The sequence below is a fragment of the Gigantopelta aegis genome, chromosome 10 (assembly GCF_016097555.1).
Source record: "Gigantopelta aegis isolate Gae_Host chromosome 10, Gae_host_genome, whole genome shotgun sequence".
In the NCBI taxonomy this organism is placed as follows: Eukaryota; Metazoa; Mollusca; class Gastropoda; order Neomphalida; family Peltospiridae; genus Gigantopelta; species Gigantopelta aegis.
In genome coordinates this window covers 36,787,447-36,813,297 of record NC_054708.1, presented here as the reverse complement: position 1 = coordinate 36,813,297, position 25,851 = coordinate 36,787,447, and the positions used below count along the sequence as shown (strand labels likewise).

At 37.3% G+C, this 25,851-nt stretch overlaps 1 protein-coding gene across 1 annotated transcript in view; it reads left to right on the top strand.

Moving 5' to 3' along the window:
• Positions 1-17,921: 17,921 nt before the first annotated feature.
• Positions 17,922-25,851, top strand: part of LOC121383605 — a 12,160-nt gene continuing 4,230 nt past the window's right edge. Inside the window, exons 1-4 of the mRNA XM_041513695.1 lie at positions 17,922-17,959; positions 20,007-20,096; positions 21,615-21,792; positions 25,401-25,471. Coding sequence (XP_041369629.1) covers positions 20,009-20,096; positions 21,615-21,792; positions 25,401-25,471 — 337 coding nt within the window. The 5' untranslated portion in view covers positions 17,922-17,959; positions 20,007-20,008. The remainder of the gene's footprint in view (positions 17,960-20,006; positions 20,097-21,614; positions 21,793-25,400; positions 25,472-25,851) is intronic.

The following is a 25,851-nucleotide window of genomic DNA, read 5'->3' as shown; positions in this document are numbered from 1 at the left end:
CAAACATAAAAGGTAAACGCCCCAGTGCATCATTCATCGTATTTGCACCCTCCTGTCCCGGAATTGGTCACTGGCGAAGTCAGAGGCTAAGTCCGGGGTGGGCGTGCCTGAGCCTCTGTGGATATGGGCACGTAAATAGAGTACCCATTCCCATTCCATCGTATTTGCATGTCAGTTCTGGGTGATGTTGTCGGTGATTTGAAAGGCGACCTGTGATTGGGTTCGGTAATGCTTGCACTGAGCTTACACCCAACTCTTCAACAATGAAAGGTAGTATTTTGCAAGGTGTGTGATTGTTGCTAGTCAGGCTTGTTATACACTTTCGTTTCATTTCAACTTAGTTTCGTGTTTATATCAAATTAAGGTTCAAGCACGCTGTCCTGGGCACACACCTCCGCTATCCCTGACAGTCGGTTAGTTGTTAGCTGGTTAGTGGTTAGTGAGAGAGAGAAGAGGGTGTAGTGGTCTTACACGTACCCAATGAGTCCTTAAGAACTCGCTCTGGGTTGGAGCCGGTACCGGCCTGTAGTCCGATGACTTAACCATTGCCCCACCGAGGCAGGTGTCATATATAATTTGCCCTCCTCTGAATTTGCACTCCCCAGTCAACATTATACGTAGAATAAGTACTCCCCAGTGCATATTATACATGTAACATACACTCCCCCAGTCTATATTATGTGTATAATATGCACTCCCTCTGTATAATTTGCACTCCCTCATAAGAGGTAGGCTATAATAGTGTTTAAGCACTGACATAATTATATTTTTTGACTGTTTTTGATGTTTGTACTTTACACTTTGTAAAAGTTGGTATAAATCTCAGTGGCGAGAGTGTTGGGTATATGAATCAGGGGCGGACCCAAAGAAGCCAAAACGTTCCAAATTTGCAGAATAAAAATAATAACTCATCATGTGTGGTTACAAATGGAAAATTATTATACCTAACAGAACAGTTACAGAAGAATGATGATCAAATAAAGGTAACTTATTTTTGGTGCATATTAGTAACGTGTGGATGGATATCAGCGTATGAAACAATAATACACAAATACCACGATACGAACTATGTCCATGTATACACGTTACATTTATAACGTATACCTTCGTGATTATCTCGAAGCACCAGCGACGTAACATAGCCCAGTAGTAAAACGCTCGCCTGATGTGCTGTCGATCTAGGATTATTATACATATAATCTACCCTCAACATTCATTATTATACACATAATCTGCGCTTCCCGTTCATTATTATGCATATAATCAGCGCGCTCCGTTCATTATTATACCTATACATGTACCGTACACTTCCCATTCATTACTATAAATATAATCTGCACTCCCCATTCATTATTATACATATAAACTACACTACGTATTCAATATTATAAAACTACCTGTACTCCCCATTCATTACTATACATATAATCTATACTCCTCATTCGTTACCATACATATAATCTGCACTCCTCATTCATTATTATACTTAAAATCAACACCTCACATTCATTGTTATACACATAATCTGCACTCCCAGTTCATTATTATTCATATAATCTAGACAACACATTCCGTTATATGTATATATAGTAGTGAATGTGCAGTGTAGATCATATATATAATCATAATTGTGGAATGCAGAATGCATTTATATTCATGAATGCAGAGTGTAGGTTATATGTATAATAAAGAAAAGTGTGTAAATCATGTGGAGTGTATATTGTATGTATTGTTATGAATGTGACGTGTATTAATATGGTGTGTATATTATAATTATGTACATGTATACTCATGAATGTGGAGTGCACATTATAATAACGAATAGTAATGAATGTGGCGTAGCAAGGGATCGTTTATATTCACCATTCCATTGACATACCAGTCGTGGCTGGAGCAAGAAATAGCCCTAAAGGCCCACCGAAGGGGATCGATTCCAGACCGACCGCGCATCAAGCGAGCGCTTTACCACTTGGCTTCTTCCCTCCCCAAATCGTCATGAAAGTCAAACTTGATCTGCAATGGTATATGCTAAAACTCTGTACAAAATTTCAGCTCAATATCTTAAGGCATTGCAAAACCAAAGTCCGGAAAACGAATGTTCGTATCTCCTAAATTCAAGGGCCATATATCTAAAAACATTGTCATGAAAATCAAACTTGATCTGTAATGGTACACTATAAACCATACGCAAAATTTCATTTCAATATCGTGAAGCATTTGGGGAAAACAAATTTCCGTATTCCCTAAGTTCAAGGGCCATAATTCGGTCAAAATGGTATATCGTCATGAAAGTCAAGCTTGATCTGTAATGCTATATGATAAAGTTATATACAAAATTTCAGCTCAATATCTCAAACACATCCGGAAAACTATATGTGGGACAGACGGACAGACAGGAGGACGGAGATGAAACCGATATGGGACTAATAATGAATGTGGATTGCATTCATTGAATAGGACTTAAATTATTATCAATCCAAAGGTTTTGTAAGAGACAATTAATGTATTCAGTATTCAAACATAGTAGTAGAGAGTGCATATTATATGTATAATTTTAACTAGGGTGCAAATAATTCAAGGTGAGTGCGTATTATACGTATAATAATAACTGGGTGAATGCAAATTATACGTATAATAATAACTGGGGAGTGCATATTCTCGGGGAGTGCAAATTAAATGCTACACCGGTTTGTTATACACAAATAGAGGCTCGCATATTACAATTTTTATTCCTAATATGTGATATTGACGACAGAGAAAACCACTCTGGCAATAACCTATATACATATACATATACATATACATATACATATGCATATGTATGTATGTATGTATGTATGTATGTATGTATGTATGTGTGTGTGTGTGTGAATATATATATATATATATAGTTCAAGTAGAGTTGCTTATTTGTTTCATATTTAATTCTATAAACTTCAGTTTATATTATTTAATTATTATAAATTACTCCACATTTGCGACCACAGAATTTATCTCTAATGTCACACAAATGACAAACAATAGATAATATAGTAAAATATCGCCATTGTGTTAAAATTAATGTAGTTTCCAAACAAGTAATTAAATAGACGTATGTCTGTGTAGCTGAAAAGACAAACGTATTACTTTCGTAACAGCAAACAATTGGTCTACAAATTAGCACGTCGTGGTTAATTTGTGGAATGTGGGCCAGAAGTCACGCGTTTTATTACGTTTTAGGACGGTGGACACCCCTTCACGTCGGTAGGGTGTTATTACATTTTGGGACGGTCGACACCCCTTCACGTCGGGACGGTGTTATTACGTTTTAGGACGGTGGACACCCCTTCACGTCGGTAGGGTGTTATTACATTTTGGGACGGTCGACACCCCTTCACGTCGGGACGGTGTTATTACGTTTTAGGACGGTGGACACCCCTTCACGTCGGTAGGGTGTTATTACATTTTGGGACGGTCGACACCCCTTCACGTCGGGACGGTGTTATTACGTTTTGGGACGGTCGACACCCCTTCACGTCGGGACGGTGTTATTACGTTTTAGGACGGTGGACACCCCTTCACGTCGGGACGGTGTTATTACGTTTTAGGACGGTGGACACCCCTTCACGTCGGGACGGTGTTATTACGTTTTAGGACGGTCGACACCCCTTCACGTCGGGACGGTGTTATTACGTTTTGGGACGGTCGACACCCCTTCACGTCGGGACGGTGTTATTACGTTTTGGGACGGTCGACACCCCTTCACGTCGGGACGGTGTTATTACGTTTTGGGACGGTGGACACCCCTTCACGTCGGGAGGGTGATATTACGTTTTGGGACGGTGGACACCCCTTCACGTCGGGAGGGTGTTATTACGTTTTGGGACGGTGGACACCCCTTCACGTCGGGAGGGTGTTATTTGTGCAGACAGGTGCTAATCTCTTTTGTGTAATAATTAAAAAACATAACGGACCCACGCTTAAATGTTTTCAACTTATTTGTATGCTTATATGAAATTAAGGTTCAAGCACGCTGTCCTGGGCACATACCGCAATTATCTGGTCTGTCTGTCCAGGACAGTGGGTTAGTTGTTAGTGGTTAGTGAGAGAGAAGAGGATGTAGTGGCCTTACACCTACCCATTGAGTAGTTAAAACTCGCTCTGGGTGGGAGCCGGTATCGGGCTGCGAACCCTGTACCTACCAGATTAATGTCCGATGGCTTAACCACTGCACCACCGAGGCTTACAATAACTGAAGTAAGCTCGACACTCTTGCATTTCAGTGCAAGTGCCAATATACCGTCATGCCCTCGGTGGCGTCCTCGGCCTCGGTGGTGTCGTGTTTAAGCCATCGGACTACAGGCTGGTAGGTACAGGGTTCGCAGCCCGGTACCGGCTCCAACCCAGAGTGAGTTTTAACTACTCAGTGGGTAGGTGTAAGGCCACTACATCCTCTTCTCTCTCACTAACCTGAACAGCGTGCTTGAAACTTAATTGGATATAAGCAAGAAATTAAGTTGAATTGAAATGCCCTGTTTATTTGATCAGTTGAGACATTCGGGAATGAGAGTGGCGTAAAATGCACAATCAAGTATTTACCAACAGTCATTATTCTGAATATTCGTAATGTATATATATATATATATATTTTAGAAGACATTTATTATGTTTTTAACAAATTATTATTCTAACAGGTATGCACTGACTGCTCGACTCAGGTAATATGGAGACAACAAGCATGGAGACTGGCATTGTTAGCGTGTTCCATACCAAAATACTGCAGCTTCATCAGTTACCTCATGCATAATGGCTATCAGCATCAACATTTATTAGCTTTGTCATGACTTAACAATTTGTTTTTCATAATTCCAACACAGAGACTTCAATGGAAACCAGCTATATTTTTCCTTTAGAAGCAAGAGAGCTTTTATGTGTATTTTTCAACAGTTAAGCCAGCACATGCCACGGTCTTTGATATACCAGTTGTGGGACACAGGTTGGGACGAGAAAAAGCACAATGGGTCCACCATATCAGGTAATCGCGTCACCTGCCACACTAGACAAACGTAACATTAATTCTAAAACTACTGTGATTAGATAATACAAGTGCCATCATGGAATATCTTTCATTTCTATTAATTCACCCTCATTGTAATTTTATTTCTAAAATTTAATAATGTTTGATAAATTATTTGTAAATTATTAACCAAATAAATAGTATATCTTCATCATGCTTATATAATGATGCGAAAAATACTTTACATAAAAACGACACACAACTTTTTATGCATAATTTTAACAAAATATTATTTAATCGAAGGTCTTGTGATGTGTACAATATCAAACACACGCACGCACGCACGCACGCACGCACGCACGCAGAGGAGCACACATTTAATATGTAACCTCCACACGTATGTTGAATATAGACACATTATGTTAACCGAGTATCGTTGTTTATTCCACATACAATGGATATATATAATATTACTTTTGAAATATTTGAAATAGTATCCAAATTAATTTAATAATATGTATATAATTGAATGTTTAATAGTCGTGAATTGTAGATATACGTAGATATATACAGTCCTGTTTTGTATGGCTTTAGGCACTATCTAAATATATTGTAATAATAAATTGTAATAAAGATAAACGTTTAGACATACGCCTAGCCTGAGAGGTCTATGTCGATAAGATCTGGTAGAAAGCATTTAAAATTATACTGTAAGCTAGGTTGTATTATATCGTGTAGCGTGATATGGGAGTGGCCGGAATAAAACCCAAAACGATAACCTTACTTAATATAGAATTATTAAAATATTTTGGAACTGTAACTTTGATATACCACACCTATTACTATATGGAATTTTGCAACATTCAGTGAATATTTTAGGCCTATAGGTTAACTATTGTTAAAATAACATATTGAAAATTGTAAGTAAAAAACTGCGACGCCAGTTAGGAGAGCAATAAGTACAAAGTTGCTGTGTGCTGTATTGGCCTGCGACATGTACGGAATCGGGTAACACCGTGGACATACTACTGTCCGAAACGTGTATAATTACAAGAGCATTTTTCTTAATTAAATTCATCTGGAATGATAATCCTATTAATTAATAACGGTGAATTAGGTTTAAGCCATTTCAAATAATATTTAAAAGAAAGCTAGCCTCAAGATTTTGTTTTTCTTTCTCATTAAAATTATGTGTGAAGGCACGTGGGGAGGGTGGTGGATAAAGTCTTGTGAGAGAAGCCCGACACCGCCAGAGCTGCACGCACGAAGCCGAGGAGGGGATGTAACATATAATGATATCTTGGATATTCCCAGTACACATTTGATCGATTGGTCACCTGGTCATCTTACAGGTAGTGGACAAAGGGATGTCATGAAGGCAAAATCCGAGATCGATTTTTAATCACCTCTAGCTGCCTTATTTCGAGACTAGCGTTTGTGATTCAGTCTGACCCATTTATTTAAAATAATATTTGTTTATCCCACTGACCCCTTTCTTTTCACTCCTTTGAACTCAGTGTTATTTCTTGCCAATCTGACAACTCCTCCTATGTTTCAACTTCTTTCGCTGTCCACCATCACGTCTTGATTCTTGTCTCTTCAACAGCGACAGGTCTTGTGGCCATCTGTACCACACTCCTGCTATTTCACCTGTTTTAGCTATGAGCTTAGTCTGACCACTTCGCGGAGTGTTCAGTGCTTACCTCTGGCATTGTTAAGAGGCACTTGTAACCACCGTCTATACTACCCTACCACAGACGGTCGATAGTTTATTTAAAATGAAACGTATTGTAGGCATAATCTATATTGAGTTGACTATTAACATTAGGCCCCTGCGCGTGCTGTAACCTCGCCGTGGTGCAGGGGTGTAACATTCTCTTTGAGAATGGCCAATACAGCACAAATCCCCTTGTTTTCTTTGGGATATAATTGAAGTTTTGAGTAAAAGTTAGTATCTATCTGTGATATTTGTATTTTTGCACAGTCCTTTACACTATGTTTTTATTTAAATCTTGAATTTTTATATTGATGTTGATCATCACATTGTTTTTGCATTTACCACAGTTTGACACCCAACAGCCGATGTATTTTTCATGCTGGGGTGTCGTTAAACATTCATTCATTCATTCATTAACATTAGGATGACCATAAACGCATTTCACGTTAATAATTAGATCAATAATGTATAAATACAAAACCGAAAGAATGGATTACGAAAATGTTTTGATTTAATAACACGTTAAGAATTGCAAAAAAAAACACCCCAAAAATCCCCCCAAACCCCCCCCCCCCCCCCCAACCCCCCCCAAAAACCCCAACAACAACAAAAAACAAACGCGCACAATAAACAGTAGAAAATATAAAGAGTTATGTGTGACACACATTTCGCAGTGCCCAACTGAGACGTTGTTCACAGTGTAAAAGCGTCAACATTGATCCTGTGAATGGCCGCTATGCAGCATTCAGACGATTTGGGCAGATATCCAACCACTAAACAGTTCATTCCTGTTGCTGGTAAATCATTACCAGTTTGCTGGAATGCAAATGTTGTTACACCCGATGCCTGTTCTGTGTCTGTTCCTTGATTCTGTCACCTGTTTCAATGAGTGTTTCTGATGCAACAATTTGTGAAGGATTATTCATAATTTGAATACACAGAGACATGTCTGTCAAATAACACTGTATCACACTATGTGATAAATATCACCTTTTCCAATCCACCAAGTTCTGCCAAATATTGTAACAGCTAAAAAAATGTCTGATATCGTCTTTCCATTTCTTTTGCAAAAATACTTCATGGAACAGATGTATTTCCATATGACATAACTCTTGCTAATGGAACTTTTTTTTACAACTGACAGTGAGAAGGTACATAATAATTAAACTTTTTCTCTTTACTGTTTTGTTTGCAGAAGATAGAAAGATTTCTCAGCATTTCAATGTGTTTATAAGTAGCTGGCATGGTGAAGACTAATGTGATCATGAATGGTCAGGCCAGTGATCAGTGAATGATCATGACGATGATGGTGATTAGGAAACGATGGTGATCATGATGATCGTAATGGTGATGTTTAGTCCAGTAATGATGATGATGGAGATGTGATCAGTGGAGCAGCGATGATTCTAGGATGGTGATGATGTTCAGTGAACAGTAATGGTGTTGACCGAAATGTGATCAGTGAATGATCACAGGCGACAGTGATGATTGGTGATTGGTGAACAGTAACGAAAAGAGTGATGACGGTGGCGATTATGATAAACGGTGATGGCGATCTGTGAAGTGTGTTAAATGGTGCAAAACTATAACATTTTAACGATGTGTTTATTATTTGTATTTGGGAAAGGTTTTATTATTGTTGTGATTAAATATGTATGACATGGCTCCCGAGTTAGCGTTTTGTTTCTTATGGATACCCGATTAAATATAATTTGTCCTGTTTAGAATATCAGTGTCTGCATATGCAATGTGTTTTCAGTTGTGCTAATGTCTGTAGTAGCTCAAACTTCCATTTTACTTTCTAACAAATCTTATCTGTATGTATGACACCTTTTGGGAGGCAAAATCCAGTTTGGACAATTACAAACATTAAGATGACCAGAAACAAATTGTTCTAAACTAGGAAACAAGAACAAGTATTTAATCTGTATTTAAAGTTGTGATAAGGCTCTGCTAGTCGGAAACAATTACAGCGAACTCAAAAGTCTCTTTAGCAGGTCACACTGTTACACATGCCAGTGTGGTAAAGTTACGTTTACCTGTTGGTGAGATGCATGGTTATTTTCCCAGAGAATCACTGCTCCTTCTAGTGTGTATTACCTGACACGATGTGATACAACCGACTCTTTCTTTGGACAATGAAAACAAAATCTGCATGTTGTTTAACTGTACGGAATGTTTTTACATAGTGACTACTTAAAGGTAGCACTAAACCAATTAATTTCCGGCTCGGTCAAAGTTCGAGGTGTACCGAACTTTTGATAGAGAAGTTAACACCACAAGTCCTGTGATTGGTTATAAATGTGAGTGTGTTGGTTGTAAAAAAAATAGTTTCATCTGGGCTAAAAATGTATACAATTTTAATTCATCTAGTACCAAGATGCTTGGAACATGTATGGGGTACATGTAAAAAAAAGTACTGACATTTTGTGCGAAACTAGGGGTGTTGTAAAAACATCTGGTTATACCGAAAATGAGCCATAAAAGGTACCATCTTCTTCAGTTAATACTTTGAGGTAGGGGTTGTAGTACTGATATTTATGGGTCATAGTTTGGTTGATATATTGCATATAGTGTTTTTAAACACAAACGTTAACATGGTTGCCTATGGGATTTTAATTGGTATAGTCCAACCTATAGCACATATTCAGTTCATAATAAAAAAATATTATGATTTTTGTCATTTAATTAAATTAAACTATACTATTTTGTTAATTAGCCGTCACTTGGCCATGTAAATTCACAATGACCTTGACCGTGACAATAATTACTGTACATGGCTCTGAATGGAGTTTGAATAAACATTACCACTGAGGAAAAGTTGTTTTGGGCCTATAATTCATACTATAAAAATTTGAATATTTTTATTTACATGGTGTTTGACTTGCTATATACAACTGCTCTTAAATATGGTAATATATCTAGGCAATCTGAACTTAGATTTTAATAGCAATTTATTTTTATATTAAAAATAATATGTGCCAATATTGGGTTAATGTCTTTAATTTCCATAAACAATGGTTTTGATGGTCCATTTTGAAAATCCGCAAGCTGATGGATTTGAAATTCCCGAACATGGTAACTTGAAGACAGCCACACTCAGCAAACAGAATTTCCCTCAAAACAGTGATGTGCAGGACATTAAATCATTACTTCATACAGGTACAGTCATGTTGATTTTTCCTTCCTCAGACATTGTATTTTTTTAATACTGATATTTCTTTGATGTGTCTATTAAGGTCTTCATAATCTAGGGGTCAGTCAAGTACATGTGTTTCAATGGAATAAGTTTAAGGAGTTGAGATACTCTGAATATCCATGTTGTCTCTACATATATAGCTGAGCACACACACACATCTGACAGTAAATATCTCCAGGAGTATTATTTAAAAAAAATAAAAAAATAAAATATGACATATTGCATTTGTACAAAACTGTACAAAATACATGTGCCTTGTGAGGTGTACATTATATTAGGTTGCACTGTAAAAACAACAATTTCAGTGAGGTTGTCAATTTATGTTAGAAGACACCAGATCCTGGTTGTCATAAAAACACATGATTTGCCACCTTTTCAAAATGTATGTTATCAGTATAGGTAGCACTAAACCGATTAATTTCCGGCTCAGTCAAAGTTCGAGGTGCACCGAACTTTTGATAGAGAAGTTAACACCACAAGTTCTGTAATTGGTTATAAATGTGAGTGTGTTGGTTGTAAAAAAAATTAGTTTCATCAGGGCTAAAAAATGTGCGAAACTAAGGGTGTTGTAAAAACATCTGGTTATACCGAAAATGAGCCATGAAAGGTACCATTTTCTGCATTCCTGAGGTAGGGATTGTAGTACTAATATTTATGGGTTATAGTTTGGTTGATATATTGCATATAGTGTTTTTAAACACAAACGTTAACATGCTCGCCTATGGGATTTTAATTGGTATAGTCCAACCTAAAAGCTTTGTGAACAAAACAACAATTAGTGCTGGGTTTGGTATTTTCTATAACAATAATTGTAAAAATGCTGGGGGAAATTTGCCTGGCGAAAAACTACCCTCTATAAAATATAGTTTTCAGCTGTATGTTTCTCAGTATTTTTACCAGTTGATGGTACTGCAATTCATGACATGACGTAACCCGACACTGTAACTCGTCAGACACTAGAGTGAGTTACAGCCCCTAACTTCTTAACAATTAGTGGGTACTGAATAGTTGTCTAGAAAATTGCATATATCAAGAAATGACCATGTATGTACTGTCGTGTGGAACTGTGAGGCATCAGGTGAGGATTATAATGAAAACCAGTGACTAAACCCATAGATAATATAGAGGTACTGACACAGCAGACCGTAAATACTGAAAGTGACTAAACCCATAGATAATATAGAGGTACTGACACAGCAGACCGTAAATACTGAAAGTGACTAAACCCATAGATAATATAGAGGTACTGACACAGCAGACCGTAAATACTGAAAGTGACTAAACCCATAGATAATATAGAGGTACTGACACAGCAGACCGTAAATACTGAAAGTGACCAAACCCATAGATAATATAGAGGTACAGACACAGCAGACCGTAAATACTGAAAGTGACTAAACCCAATGACACAGCAGACCGTAAATACTGAAAGTGACTAAACCCATAAATAATATAGAGGTACAGACACAGCAGACCGTAAATACTGAAAGTGACTAAACCCATAGATAATATAGAGGTACTGACACAGCAGACCGTAAATACTGAAAGTGACTAAACCCATAGATAATATAGAGGTACAGACACAGCAGACCGTAAATACTGAAAGTGACTAACCCATAGATAATATAGAGGTACTGACACAGCAGACCGTAAATACTGAAAGTGACTAACCCATAGATAATATAGAGGTACTGACACAGCAGACCGTAAATACTGAAAGTGACTAAACCCATAGATAATATAGAGGTACTGACACAGCAGACCGTAAATACTGAAAGTGACTAAACCCATAGATAATATAGAGGTACTGACACAGCAGACCGTAAATACTGAAAGTGACTAAACCCATAGATAATATAGAGGTACTGACACAGCAGACCGTAAATACTGAAAGTGACTAAACCCATAGATAATATAGAGGTACAGACACAGCAGACCGTAAATACTGAAAGTGACTAAACCCATAGATAATATAGAGGTACTGACACAGCAGACCGTAAATACTGAAAGTGACTAAACCCATAGATAATATAGAGGTGCTGACACAGCAGACCGTAAATACTGAAAGTGACTAAACCCATAGATAATATGGAGGTGCTGACACAGCAGACCGTAAATACTGAAAGTGACTAAACCCATATATAATATAGAGGTGCTGACACAGCAGACCGTAAATACTGAAAGTGACTAAACCCATAGATAATATAGAGGTACAGACACAGCAGACCGTAAATACTGAAAGTGACTAAACCCATAGATAATATAGAGGTACAGACACAGCAGACCGTAAATACTGAAAGTGACTAAACCCATTGACAATATAGAGGTACTGACACAGCAGACCGTAAATACTGAAAGTGACTAAACCCATTGACACAGCAGACCGTAAATACTAAAAGTGACTAAACCCATTGATAATATAGAGGTACTGACACAGCAGACCGTAAATACTGAAAGTGACTGACACAGCAGACCGTAAATACTGAAAGTGACTGACACAGCAGACCGTAAATACTGAAAGGGACTAAACCCATTGACACAGCAGACCGTAAATACTGAAAGTGACTAAACCCATTGATAATATAGAGGTACTGACACAGCAGACCGTAAATACTGAAAGTGACTAAACCCATAGATAATATAGAGGTACTGACACAGCAGACCGTAAATACTGAAAGTGACTAAACCCATAGATAATATAGAGGTACTGACACAGCAGACCGTAAATACTGAAAGTGACTAAACCCATAGATAATATAGAGGTACTGACACAGCAGACCGTAAATACTGAAAGTGACTAAACCCATAGATAATATAGAGGTACTGACACAGCAGACCGTAAATACTGAAAGTGACTAAACCCATAGATAATATAGAGGTACTGACACAGCAGACCGTAAATACTGAAAGTGACTAAACCCATAGATAATATAGAGGTACTGACACAGCAGACCGTAAATACTGAAAGTGACTAAACCCATAGATAATATAGAGGTACTGACACAGCAGACCGTAAATACTGAAAGTGACTAAACCCATAGATAATATAGAGGTACTGACACAGCAGACCGTAAATACTGAAAGTGACTAAACCCATAGATAATATAGAGGTACTGACACAGCAGACCGTAAATACTGAAAGTGACTAAACCCATAGATAATATAGAGGTACTGACACAGCAGACCGTAAATACTGAAAGTGACTAAACCCATAGATAATATAGAGGTACTGACACAGCAGACCGTAAATACTGAAAGTGACTAAACCCATAGATAATATAGAGGTACTGACACAGCAGACCGTAAATACTGAAAGTGACTAAGCCCATAGATAATATAGAGGTACTGACACAGCAGACCGTAAATACTGAAAGTGACTAAACCCATAGATAATATAGAGGTACTGACACAGCAGACCGTAAATACTGAAAGTGACTAAACCCATAGATAATATAGAGGTACAGACACAGCAGACCGTAAATACTGAAAGTGACTAAACCCATAGATAATATAGAGGTACTGACACAGCAGACCGTAAATACTGAAAGTGACTAAACCCATAGATAATATAGAGGTACTGACACAGCAGACCGTAAATACTGAAAGTGACTAAACCCATAGATAATATAGAGGTACTGACACAGCAGACCGTAAATACTGAAAGTGACTAAACCCATAGATAATATAGAGGTGCTGACACAGCAGACCGTAAATACTGAAAGTGACTAAACCCATAGATAATATAGAGGTGCTGACACAGCAGACCGTAAATACTGAAAGTGACTAAACCCATAGATAATATAGAGGTGCTGACACAGCAGACCGTAAATACTGAAAGTGACTAAACCCATAGATAATATAGAGGTGCTGACACAGCAGACCGTAAATACTGAAAGTGACTAAACCCATAGATAATATAGAGGTACTGACACAGCAGACCGTAAATACTGAAAGTGACTAAACCCATTGACACAGCAGACCGTAAATACTAAAAGTGACTGAACCCATTGATAATATAGAGGTACTGACACAGCAGACCGTAAATACTGAAAGTGACTAAACCCATTGACACAGCAGACCGTAAATACTGAAAGGGACTAAACCCATTGACACAGCAGACCGTAAATACTGAAAGTGACTAAACCCATTGATAATATAGAGGTACTGACACAGCAGATCGTAAATACTGAAAGTGACTAAACTGAACCTATACTTTTCACTTTTCAGCTTCCATAATAGTTGGTGATACACTTGTCATACTTTGGTCACATACTTGTCATATTTTGCAATGGTCATACATTGTGAACCCAAAATGAACAAGCTTTTTGCTTATTCTATATTGTGCAGCTGCTTTTAAATGCTCTAAAATGATAATACTGGTAGTTCCTCTGCTGTTGATATAGTCCAGTTTCACAAGCATCTCAGCAAAGCGAATTTGTTAGAAAAAAAATTAAAAATTCCCAAAGACATTTTTTAATCCGACAGCTTCCATTAACATTCTGGTGAAAATGACATTTCATACCAATAATCAAAACACACTTCTACAATCCACAGGTATGGTAGAACAAGTGTGAGTAGTTTTGTTCAAGTACGGCTAGGCATTGTTTAATTAGCATACTCTATACCAGAGCACTGAATTTGAACAATTGTTTTTTACATTGTTCAGTAGCCCCCAGTAAAGACTATTATTAGTCATTTAAACATAATATATTTCAAAACAGTGGCAGGTTATATGAATAACAGAAATTAATGTAAAACAAGAGCATAACAAATAAAATAAATAAAACAAAAAAAACCTTTACAAACGTAGCAATGTGCTTGACTGTACGTAATACTGATATATGTGTCAGGAACAAATTGGAATTACTGTTCATGCTATGGATTAAGTAATGGAGTAGATGTCATTGTAAATAGAAACAAGTCGCAACAGCACTTGGACAAAATGGCCTTGAAAATGCCAATCAAAATGGCCAAGAAGATAGCTGAAACAGTCGGGGTGGGGGAAGGGTTACCAGTAAAAACAAAAACGTAAAACGGACAGGAATGAAAACCTAGTAAATGGACTACTCTTAACATTATTAATGGTATTTGTGTTTGTGTTATATATTGTGATTATAATAATAAAGAATAGGATTCGAAAAATAAACACTCTCGATTCATGAGGTAATGTTAGAAGACTTGATAAAAACAGGAATTGTTTGAATTTTAATGTAAAGTTTAAAACTCCAGGTATTCTAGGATTTAGGTTCTGTTTCAACTGTACAATATTTCAACTCTTGTACCAAAGGCTATGGTATGTTATATCCAGCCTGTGAAAAATACTTGAATGATATACAGTATATTTAATTGACACCTCACTATACCACCACCTCCCCACCATCTGTGCTGTTTTAGCCATGGGTACTCTTTGGTTTAGGTTGCTTTTGTTTTCACTTTGCGGTATTTAATTGATAATGTATCTTTTATCTTTTTTGTTTGTGATGTGTCCATTTGATTTCTGTGACTGTTTAACTAAACACTGTTAGGACCCATTTTCTTTAGAGCCATCCTGAAATTTTACATGTTGGCTGTTTCAACCCATGTTTATTACTGGGGCAAAATAATAGATGTTATACAAGTTAATAAAACTAGACATATAGTTGACAACCTTTCCACATATAACATTTAAAATAGTGTAATAAACTGTTCTAAATTTGTGAAAAAACGGTCAGGAATTACTGTGAATGCCTGTGGGATGTGCTGAATAAAGGAAAACAACATAATAAATATATACATTTACGTATGTTCATTTTAATGAAGACAGTTACTTTGTTGTCTTTTAAACAGTATGTTTTATTAGTTTTTGTTTTCTTATTGGCCTATAATGTAAAACAACGTAATCTTGGAAAGAATGCATTTTATAAATGTGACTGGAGTTCACTTTCAGCTTATAATGTTTTAAAACACAATCATATATTTAATAAAATTGGCACACTCAAAATGTTTGGATCTTATTTAAAACTGAGCATTTTTACAAAATACTTTTTTGTACATTTGTGAAAGTATTGATAAATAATGCTGAACAGCCCATAGGTATTCGTTTAATCTAAATATGAGCTAGTAAAGGCTGTTGTAAAACATGTTCGGGAAAGGACATTCCGTAATAAAACTCTAATATCATTAGCAGATAAACCAAAAGTCACACTGTTTCTTAAATCATATTTATCTTGTCTATGCAAACATGGCTATTATTTTATGCTACTGAATTTTGTACCCTAACCATCATTTTGATTATATCTAGTTGTTCAGGAAAGGACACTTTTTTTTACGGAATTTGACCCTAATCAAATAAATGTTTGGCCAGAAAATAGTGTTCATTACGCTGGAGGCTGAACATTGTATCAGTTTATTCAGGGACATGGAGCAATATTTTAATGCATAATTTGTCAGCGGTCTTGTCTTTTAACTCGGTTAGAATGAGAATGATCAGGAAAGGGCAACTCTGTTATCTTTTATACGGAAAGTCGCCCAGTTTATTCACATTAACATAAGACCAAACATATTTGGTAAATCTTGATCATGCTTGGTATATGCATTACTAGGGATACACTGGAGCATTAATGTGTTTCTCGTACTTTCTATATCAAGTCATTGAATGTCGTAAAATTGTAAATGAGACTGCGAAACCTATGAAATTTGACACATATGTGCTCATAAATTAAAACCCTAATAGCAAATACTCTCAAATTTTTTCTCAAGGTTCCTGTACCTATACTAATATAAGAGATGCAAAGAAACAACACTAAACTTTATTTGTCCAGGTAGTATGGGCTGTTAAGGCATAACTTTCAGTTTGTAACCTATTACGTGAAATTGCCCTTTGATTGCTTTCCAGTGCATTCTGTTACATATTAAATTAAAAAGTGTTGTTTTAATTACTGTTGGTATTCATAAAAATGGTTTCTATTAACTTTTGTCATATATGGTCATATTATCTGTGATAATTATAGCCAAGAATAGTCAGACAGATGCGGGGTTGATGGCAATGAGGAGTTTATCACCACAACATATATACTTCATAACACCAGGGCGTTAACATAGCATATATACTTCACAACACTAGGGCGCCAACATAGCATATATACTTCATAACAACAGGGTGCCAACACAGCATATATACTTCATACCGCCAGGGCGTCAACACAGTATATATACTTCATAACACCAGGGCGTCAACACAGCATATATACTTCATAACACCAGGGCGTCAACACAGCATATATACTTCATAACAACAGGGCGCCAACACAACATATACACTTCATAACACCAGGGCGCCAACATAACATATATACTTCATAACACCAGGGCGCCAACATAGCATATATACTTCATAACTCCAGGGCGTCAACATAACATATATACTTCATAACACCAGGGCGCCAACATAACATATATACTTCATAACACCAGGGCGCCAACATAACATATATACGTCATAACACCAGGGCGCCAACACAGCATATATACTTCATACCACCAGGGCGTCAACACAGCATATATACTTCATAACACCAGGGCGTCAACACAGCATATATACTTCATAACATCAGTGCGCCAACACAGAATATATACTTCATACCACCAGGGAGCCAACATAGCATATATACTTCATAACACCAGGGCGCCAAAATAGCATATATAGTTCATAACACCAGGGCGCCAACACAGCATATATACTTCACAACACCAGGGCGCCAACACAGCATATATACTTCATAACACCAGGACGCCAACAAGGTTATAATAGAAATAAATTTGGGTTAAAATAGGAATAAATAAAACAAATATGACTACAAGCAATTTCTTATGTGTTTTTCAACAAATACCGATCGATATCAAACACTTACTGAAGATTTGTTCCTGGGGCTAGAAAACTGGATATAATAAAATGAATAATAATAGGTGTTCCTTATAAAAAGCGCTAGACGTCGGCAGACTAGTAAAGCACACACCTTCCTACAAACAGCGTGGCACGAGTCGAGACCGGCGGAAAGCATCAACAGAGGTAGGTAACTCTGAGGTGCGTAACTGTTGTTATATCTACAGGCTTTATAGTAAACGACTGCATACAAAGCATTAACAGAGGTAGGTAACTCTGAGTAGCGTAACTGTTGTTATATCTACAGGCTTTATAGTAAACGACTGCATACAAAGCATCAACAGAGGTAGGTAACTCTGGGGTGTGTAACTGTTGTTATATCTACAGGCTTTATAGACTGCATACAAAGCATTAACAGGTAGGTAACTCTGAGGTGTGTAATTGTTGTTATATCTACAGGCTTTATAGTAAACGACTGCATACAAAACATTAACAGAGGTAGGTAACTCTGGTGTGTGTAACTGTTGTTATATCTACATGCTTTATAGTAAACGACTGCATACAAAACATTAACAGGTGGGTAACTCTGAGGTGCGTAACTCTTGTTATATATCTTATCTACATGATTTATAGCAAATGACTGTATACAAAGCATACAGAGGCAGGTAACTGTTCTTATGTCCTATCTACATGCTATGATGGTGCGGTGGTGGCGTGATGAAACTTCGGTCAGTGTGTGACTGTTACTGAACTTTGTTGCAAGAACCTGCTTCCAGACTAGCCACCGCAGGCCTATTCGGTGCAAGCTCTCTCGTCCATCGTCGGTCAGCATGGTCCTTGTGTCCTGTTCGAGTCCTTAAGTGCTACCTTGAGAGAACGAGGCCTTTTCCAACACCATCGGAAAATGCTGTTTCTCTCATGAAACCAGAGCACCGTAAAGAGACATAACAAAGAACAGTGTCCCTACGGGTCCAGTATGTGCGTTCTTATCAAGATGAAGGTTTGCCTCCACCGTTACGAGCACTTGCCGGAACGGTGTCTCGGCACTGCAATACACCAATTAGTACGAAACTTCTGGGCTACTAATTTCATCGCTGTTCACTACTACCTAAAGGCTGTATCTACAATCTGCATCTAACAATTTGGTTCGGACTTTAATCAGTAAAACTCTGATGTGTTGGATTATTTATTTCAATTGGGTAAATCTCTCTCCACCATGGTCCTGTACAATATTTATTTTATGTTTATGTTTGTATAATGCCGATACGTTGATACAATGTAAAGCAATATTTTGAACATCCTAGCATTATACGTTCCAATGTTTATAGAGCCAACAAAATCGCATAATGAGAACGCCGCTTAATGAGAACGCCGCTTAAGCTAACCGTCAGCCAAAATAGTTGAGATGTGTATCCAGAACAGCGTACACTTATAAGCACCAAAAAATGAAGTTAAAATAAAATCACTGCAGATGATTGGTTTAATATTGTCGTGTTACATTGATTAGCTGCTAATAAGGCGTGCTCTGTTTAATAGTGTCGTGTTACATTGATTAGCTGCTAATAAGGCGTGCTCTGTTTAATAGTGTCGTGTTACATTGATTAGCTGCTAACAAGGCGTGCTCTGTTTAATAGTGTCGTGTTACATTGATTAGCTGCTAACAAGGCGTGCTCTGTTTAATAGTGTCGTGTTACATTGATTAGCTGCTAACAAGGCGTGCTCTGTTTAATAGTGTCGTGTTACATTGATTAACTGCTAACAAGGCGTGCTCTGTTTAATAGTGTCGTGTTACATTGATTAACTGCTAATAAGGCGTGCTCTGTTTAATATTGTCGTGTTACATTGATTAACTGCTAATAAGGCGTGCTCTGTTTAATATCGTTGTATTACTTTGATTACCTACTAATAAGGCGTGCTCTGTTTAATAGTGTTGTCTTACATTGATTAACTACTAATAGCGAATTCTTACATCAAAATACACAAGTATTTCATCGACAAGGAAGTTAAATATAAACATATTAATGACTATGGTCTTAAATAACCAACTGTTGGAAAACTGTAATTGAAAAACATTTTGTAAATACATATCCAACCTTAAACAACAATGTGTTAGAGCGCTCTGAACAGGTTGAACGACACTGGAAAAGTATAATACTGAATGACCAGTGTCGGTCGGAACGGACTGCTGCGAGCTGGATCTTTGTCGAAGTAAGCACGTTGTTTTCCCTTTCAGTTATGATGACGCTTCCAAGGTTTCTCGGGTTTCGTCTTTTACTTGTGATGGGACTTCTTCTCTTGTCTTCTTCATTAATAAAGGGGGACGGTAAAGTATATTCTTATACCACTTAATTTTGGCTTATTTATTTATTTATTTATTTATTTATTTGATTTGTATTAGTATATACATGAGCCCCGCGTCATTCGTCATTCGCCAACTTCTCTGGATATATATATATATATATATATATATATATATATATATATATATATATATAGAGAGAGAGAGAGAGAGAGAGAGAGAGAGAGAGAGAGAGAGAGAGAGAGAGAGAGAGAGAGAGAGAGAGAGAGAGAGAGAGAGAGAGAGAGAGAGAGAGGGGGGGGGGGGGAGGCGATTCGAGTGCTTTTTAATATAGATAATATCAACCAGGTCTATGTTAATCGGTAATTGTCGAGGTTGATATTTTACATATTAAAAACACGAGTAGCGAATTATATTTATCCTAAACCACTTATAAATTAACATTTTCATTCGATATTTAGTAAACGGCAGCACTAAAGTCGCCTCCATCGGTAATATGACGTCAGCACGATTAGATAAAATTAGTTTAAACGTGACATATTTTAACTAAATTTTATGAAAACGTTGCCCTCAGATATACAGGTCTTGATGGCTTGTAAACAAATAACCCATTGACAGCAACACATTATTATACAGAGACCTTGCAAATTGCGTATACCTTTAAATTTGCATACCAGGTTAATACACTAAATTATCACATGGGTTTATGACATGGATATCAAGGTTATGTTATAGGATATATATGTTTGTGTTATAGGATATGTGTTTATGTGTGTGAGTGTGTGTGTGTGTGTATGTGTATGTGTGTAAGTGTGTGTGTGTGTGTGTGTTCGTGAGTGTGTGTTTGTGTGTGTTTGTATGTATGTGTGTGTATGTATATGTGTGTGTTTATGTGTGTATGTGTGTGTGTGTGAGTGTGTGTGTGTGAGTATGTGTATGTGTGTGTTTGTGTATGTGTGTGTGTGTGTGTGCGTGTGTATCTGTGTGTGTGTTTGTGTGTGTGTGTGTGTATGTGTGTGTTTGTGTTTGTGTGTGTGTGTGTGTGAGTATTTGTGTGTGTGAGTGTGTGTGTGTGTATGTGTATGTGTGTGTGTATATGTGTGAGTGTATGTGTGTGTATGTGTGTGTGTGTGTGTATGTGTGCGTGTGAGTGTGTGTGTATGTGTGAGTGTGTGTGTGTGTGTGTGTGTGTGTGTGTGCATGTGCGTGTGAGTGTGTGTGTCTACAGGTATTTTATATATTTAAACATAATTTAGCTTCATTAACTGACAGATTGTATTTACTGTAATATAAACCGAAGTTTCCTTATACCAACCATTGATACCGAGTCTTATGAAAAATATTTACATGTATTAGTAATCAGTTGTCTTGTTGGGTTCATAGTTAATATGTACGTACGAGCGAATTTACAGAGAATACAATTCCATTTATTTTGTTAGCAAAAAACCTTTTATATCAATTACAATTCACATAGCCAAACAAATAATAATATGTATTTAAAAAATAAAATAATACCTATAATTATATATTGGTTGTTGACAGGTGACAGCTGCGTGAATAAGTGTGACTACTTTGACAAGGGCACGCATCCTCACTGTGGCAACTGTCGCCAGTTCATCAAGTGCACGTGGGGCAGAACCTATGCTCTAACCTGCCCCTCCAATCTACTGTGGGACACCAAGAAGATCACCTGCAACTATCCTCACATGGCGACATGCAAGTAAGTAACTATTACCACGTGGCGACATGCAAGTAACTATCACCACGTGGCGACATGCAAGTAAGTAGCTATCACCACGTGGCGACAAGTAAGTAGCTATCACCACGTGGCGACATGCAAGTAAGTAGTTATCACCACGTAGCGACATGCAAGTAAGTAGCTATCACCACGTGGCGACATGCAAGTAAGTAGCTATCACCACGTGGCGACATGCAAGTAAGTAGCTATCACCACGTGGCGACAAGTAAGTAGCTATCACCACGTGGCGACATGCAAGTAAGTAGCTATCACCACGTAGCGACATGCAAGTAAGTAGCTATCACCACGTGGCGACATGCAAGTAAGTAGCTATCACCACGTGGCGACATGCAAGTAAGTAGCTATCACCACGTGGCGACAAGTAAGTAGCTATCACCACGTGGCGACATGCAAGTAAGTAGCTATCACCACGTAGCGACATGCAAGTAAGTAGCTATCACCACGTGGCGACATGCAAGTAAGTAGCTATCACCACGTGGCGACATGCAAGTAAGTAGCTATCACCACGTGGCGACAAGTAAGTAGCTATCACCACGTGGCGACATGCAAGTAAGCAGCTATCTCCATGTGGCGACATGAAAGTAAGTAACTATCACCATGTGGCGACATGCAAGTAAGTTGCTATCACTACATGGCGACATGCAAGTAAGTAACTATCACCACGTGGCGACATGCAAGTAAGTAGCTATCACCACGTGGCGACATGCAAGTAAATAGCTATCACCACGTGACGACATGCAAGTAAGCAGCTATCACAACGTGCCGACATGCAAGTAAATAGCTATCACCACGTGGCGACATGCAAGTAAGTAGCTATCACTTTGTGGTAACATGCAAGTTAGTAGGCATCACCACGTGATGACTTACACATAAGTAGCTATTACCATGTGGCGACATGCAAGTAAGCAGCTATCACCATGTGGCGATATGCAAGTAAGTAGCTATCACCATGTGGCGACATGCAAGTAAGTAGCTATCACCACGTGGCGACATGCAAGTAAGCAGCTATCACCATGTGGCGATATGCAAGTAAGTAGCTATCACCACGTGGCGACATGCAAGTAAGTAGCTATCACTTTGTGGTAACATGCAAGTTAGTAGGCATCACCACGTGATGACTTACACATAAGTAGCTATTACCATGTGGCGACATGCCAGTAAGCAGCTATCACCATGTGGCGATATGCAAGTAAGTAGCTATCACCATGTGGCGACATGCAAGTAAATAACTATCACCACGTGACGACATGGAAATAAGTAGCTATCGCCACGTAGCGATATACAGGTAAGTAACTTTTACGTGGCGACATACAAATAACTATTAGGCAGGGCGGAAGCAAGTAGACATGGGGGGAGGCTGACTGAGATCGAGGGCGCAAAGCAAAGTTTTCAGAGGGTCCGAGGGTATCTCCGCCCCCCCCCCCTGTATAATTTAGAAAACTACATGTCCTGAAATACAATGTTCTGCATTCTACAAGTAAAATTCTCGTCTGATTTAAACAATATTTATTTCTGTTTATATTAACAGAAGGGATTGGTCAACAGGCATAGCCTATATAAAGACCTTTCCCTACATTATACAACTGAAATATTAACTGGTCAACATAGAAAGTACAAGATATGCATTTAGTGTTGAAGAATATAAAACTATTGTATATTTAACCTGTCAAAGTATAAATATTTATAAATAGATTAGAACAGGGAAAGAAGAATAAAGGAAAAGGTGAACGGTTTTATCAGTCAAAACGTTTGCTTTCAACAATGAAAGTATGAATTGCTTTGCAGATGAGACTGTTTTCCTGTAGTGTTAAGTTCGGGTCGCCATATATTAATGTGTTGATATTTAAATTTAAATGTAGGACTGGCGCTCTCTGTTATATAGAGGGCAAAATAACAGGAAATGTTCCGAGTCTTCAACGCGATGACCACAGGTACACTGCGCATTATCTCCAACGAAGCGTGTAAATTTGTGTTCGTCACTTATTCCTAATCGAAGTCTCCAATGCAGTATTTGTAGCTTTCTTTCGCCCTCATATCGTTTGCTTTTATTTTTTTTCTTGAAAGAACAGATAGATGTGGAATTTTTAATATTCATTCAATAATTGTTCTATAAATTAATTCTAGATGGGAAGAAAGATTCAGAATATAATTTTGAACAACATCGATAGGCTATAATTGGAAGTGTTCGGTTTTGCGCAGGGAATGTCTGTTTATTTGACCGACAGTTCGAGGTAAAATTCATGTCTGCTTTAAGATATACTACCAATAACAGGCTGCTTTTTGCCCGAATTAAACGAAAAAATAATAAAGTTTGTTTTGTTTAACGACACCATTAGAGCACATTGATTAATTAATCATCCGCTATTAGATGTAAAACATTTGGTAATTCTGACAAGTAAACCTGCTACATTTTTCCTAATGCAGTAAGGGATCTTTTATATGCACTTTCCCACAGACAGGAAAGCACATACCACAACCTTTGACCAGTTGTAGTGCACTAGTGGGAACCAGAAAAAACCTAATCAGTTGAATGGATGCACCGAGGTAATTCCCTCCTGCTACGCAAGCACCTCAGGCGAGCACTCAACCAAATGAGCTAGATCCCGCCCCTAACTAAACGAAAATGACTGAATCTGGATAGCATGTGTTCATATTAGCATTACTGTAGGGTTGCAAACGAATCACTGAGCATATTTACATCGATTGCAACTAATTTGGAGAATAGAATGGTGGAAATACATAAAAAGCCAGAACATTTAGGGTAGGTAGGTAGGTAGGTAGGTATGTAGGTAGGTAGGAAGGCTAAAATATTTTTTCAAGCAAATTATTTAGAGTAGATAGGCATTGAACAAAATGTCTTTTAATACACTGAAATGTTTTATATTGAGATATAATTATATAGCGAGAGAACAAGATTTTTCTTAAGTTTAATTATATTTAATTCTCAATTGAATATTGTAAAAACATTAAAAAATAATAATAATAATAATAATAAAACCGCTTGTTGGTAATATCAATCTAGTCTCGGTCGGTTGGTATATTAAATTTATTTATTCATTTATTTATATATTTATTTATTATTATTATTATTATTATTATTATTAGGGACGATCGGGTGATTGGAACCACAACTATTATTTTGTTTGGCCTGATGAATAACTATAAAATTCCCAATAAGTTTTATCGTTCGTAAGGCAGATAAAAAATACAGTCCTAAAGTTAGGGCTGTTGAGGTTTATGAATATTGGCCAAAAACTGAGTGACAACTCTTAGAATTTGGCACTAACATAACATCGCCATTTAACCCCCTCCCCCCAAACAAACACAAATCAACAACAACAATAAAAACAACAAAAAAGAAAAAAAAAAGCGTATGCAGGTCCTTACCTCCTCCTCCTAGCATACAACTTGTACGCTAGAGAAAGTGTTGACATTATTATTATTTTAATAATTATTTTATTGGATCTTCATGAAGGTGTTTGCTTCCTGAAAACCCGCCTGTTTTCTGGTTCATGTTTGAACGTAACTACCACATAAGAAGAACGATTTTACACATGTCATTGTTGTAGGTGTGCCGAGTGCGGAAATCCGGTGGACGAATATACGCCTGAACCAAAGACCAGGCCCACAGAATACCCACGTAAGTCTAGAACGATGTTGTGAACCTTTTAAAAGTTGAATAATAAATTATCATTGAGGGTTTTTTATTATTATTTTTACTTTATTTTATATTATTCACAGAATCTCTGTTACAGAAAGACCTTCTCCCAACCAGGGTGAAATTAAAGGACAGGCGGTCAACATGATCTTGACTGATTACAAATAACTGCTGTTCAGTAAATGCTAAAGTGAGCAATTAAAAATAAAATAACTTGAGGAATAGCTCTAGACTGCAATAAGAAACATTCTAGATTATACAACGTTTGAAAACAACTTTTAATGTCATTACAAGATAATTTTGTTTGGATGTTGTTGTTTTTTGGAAAACCTGACAATATGATCATAACTTTGACATGTAGC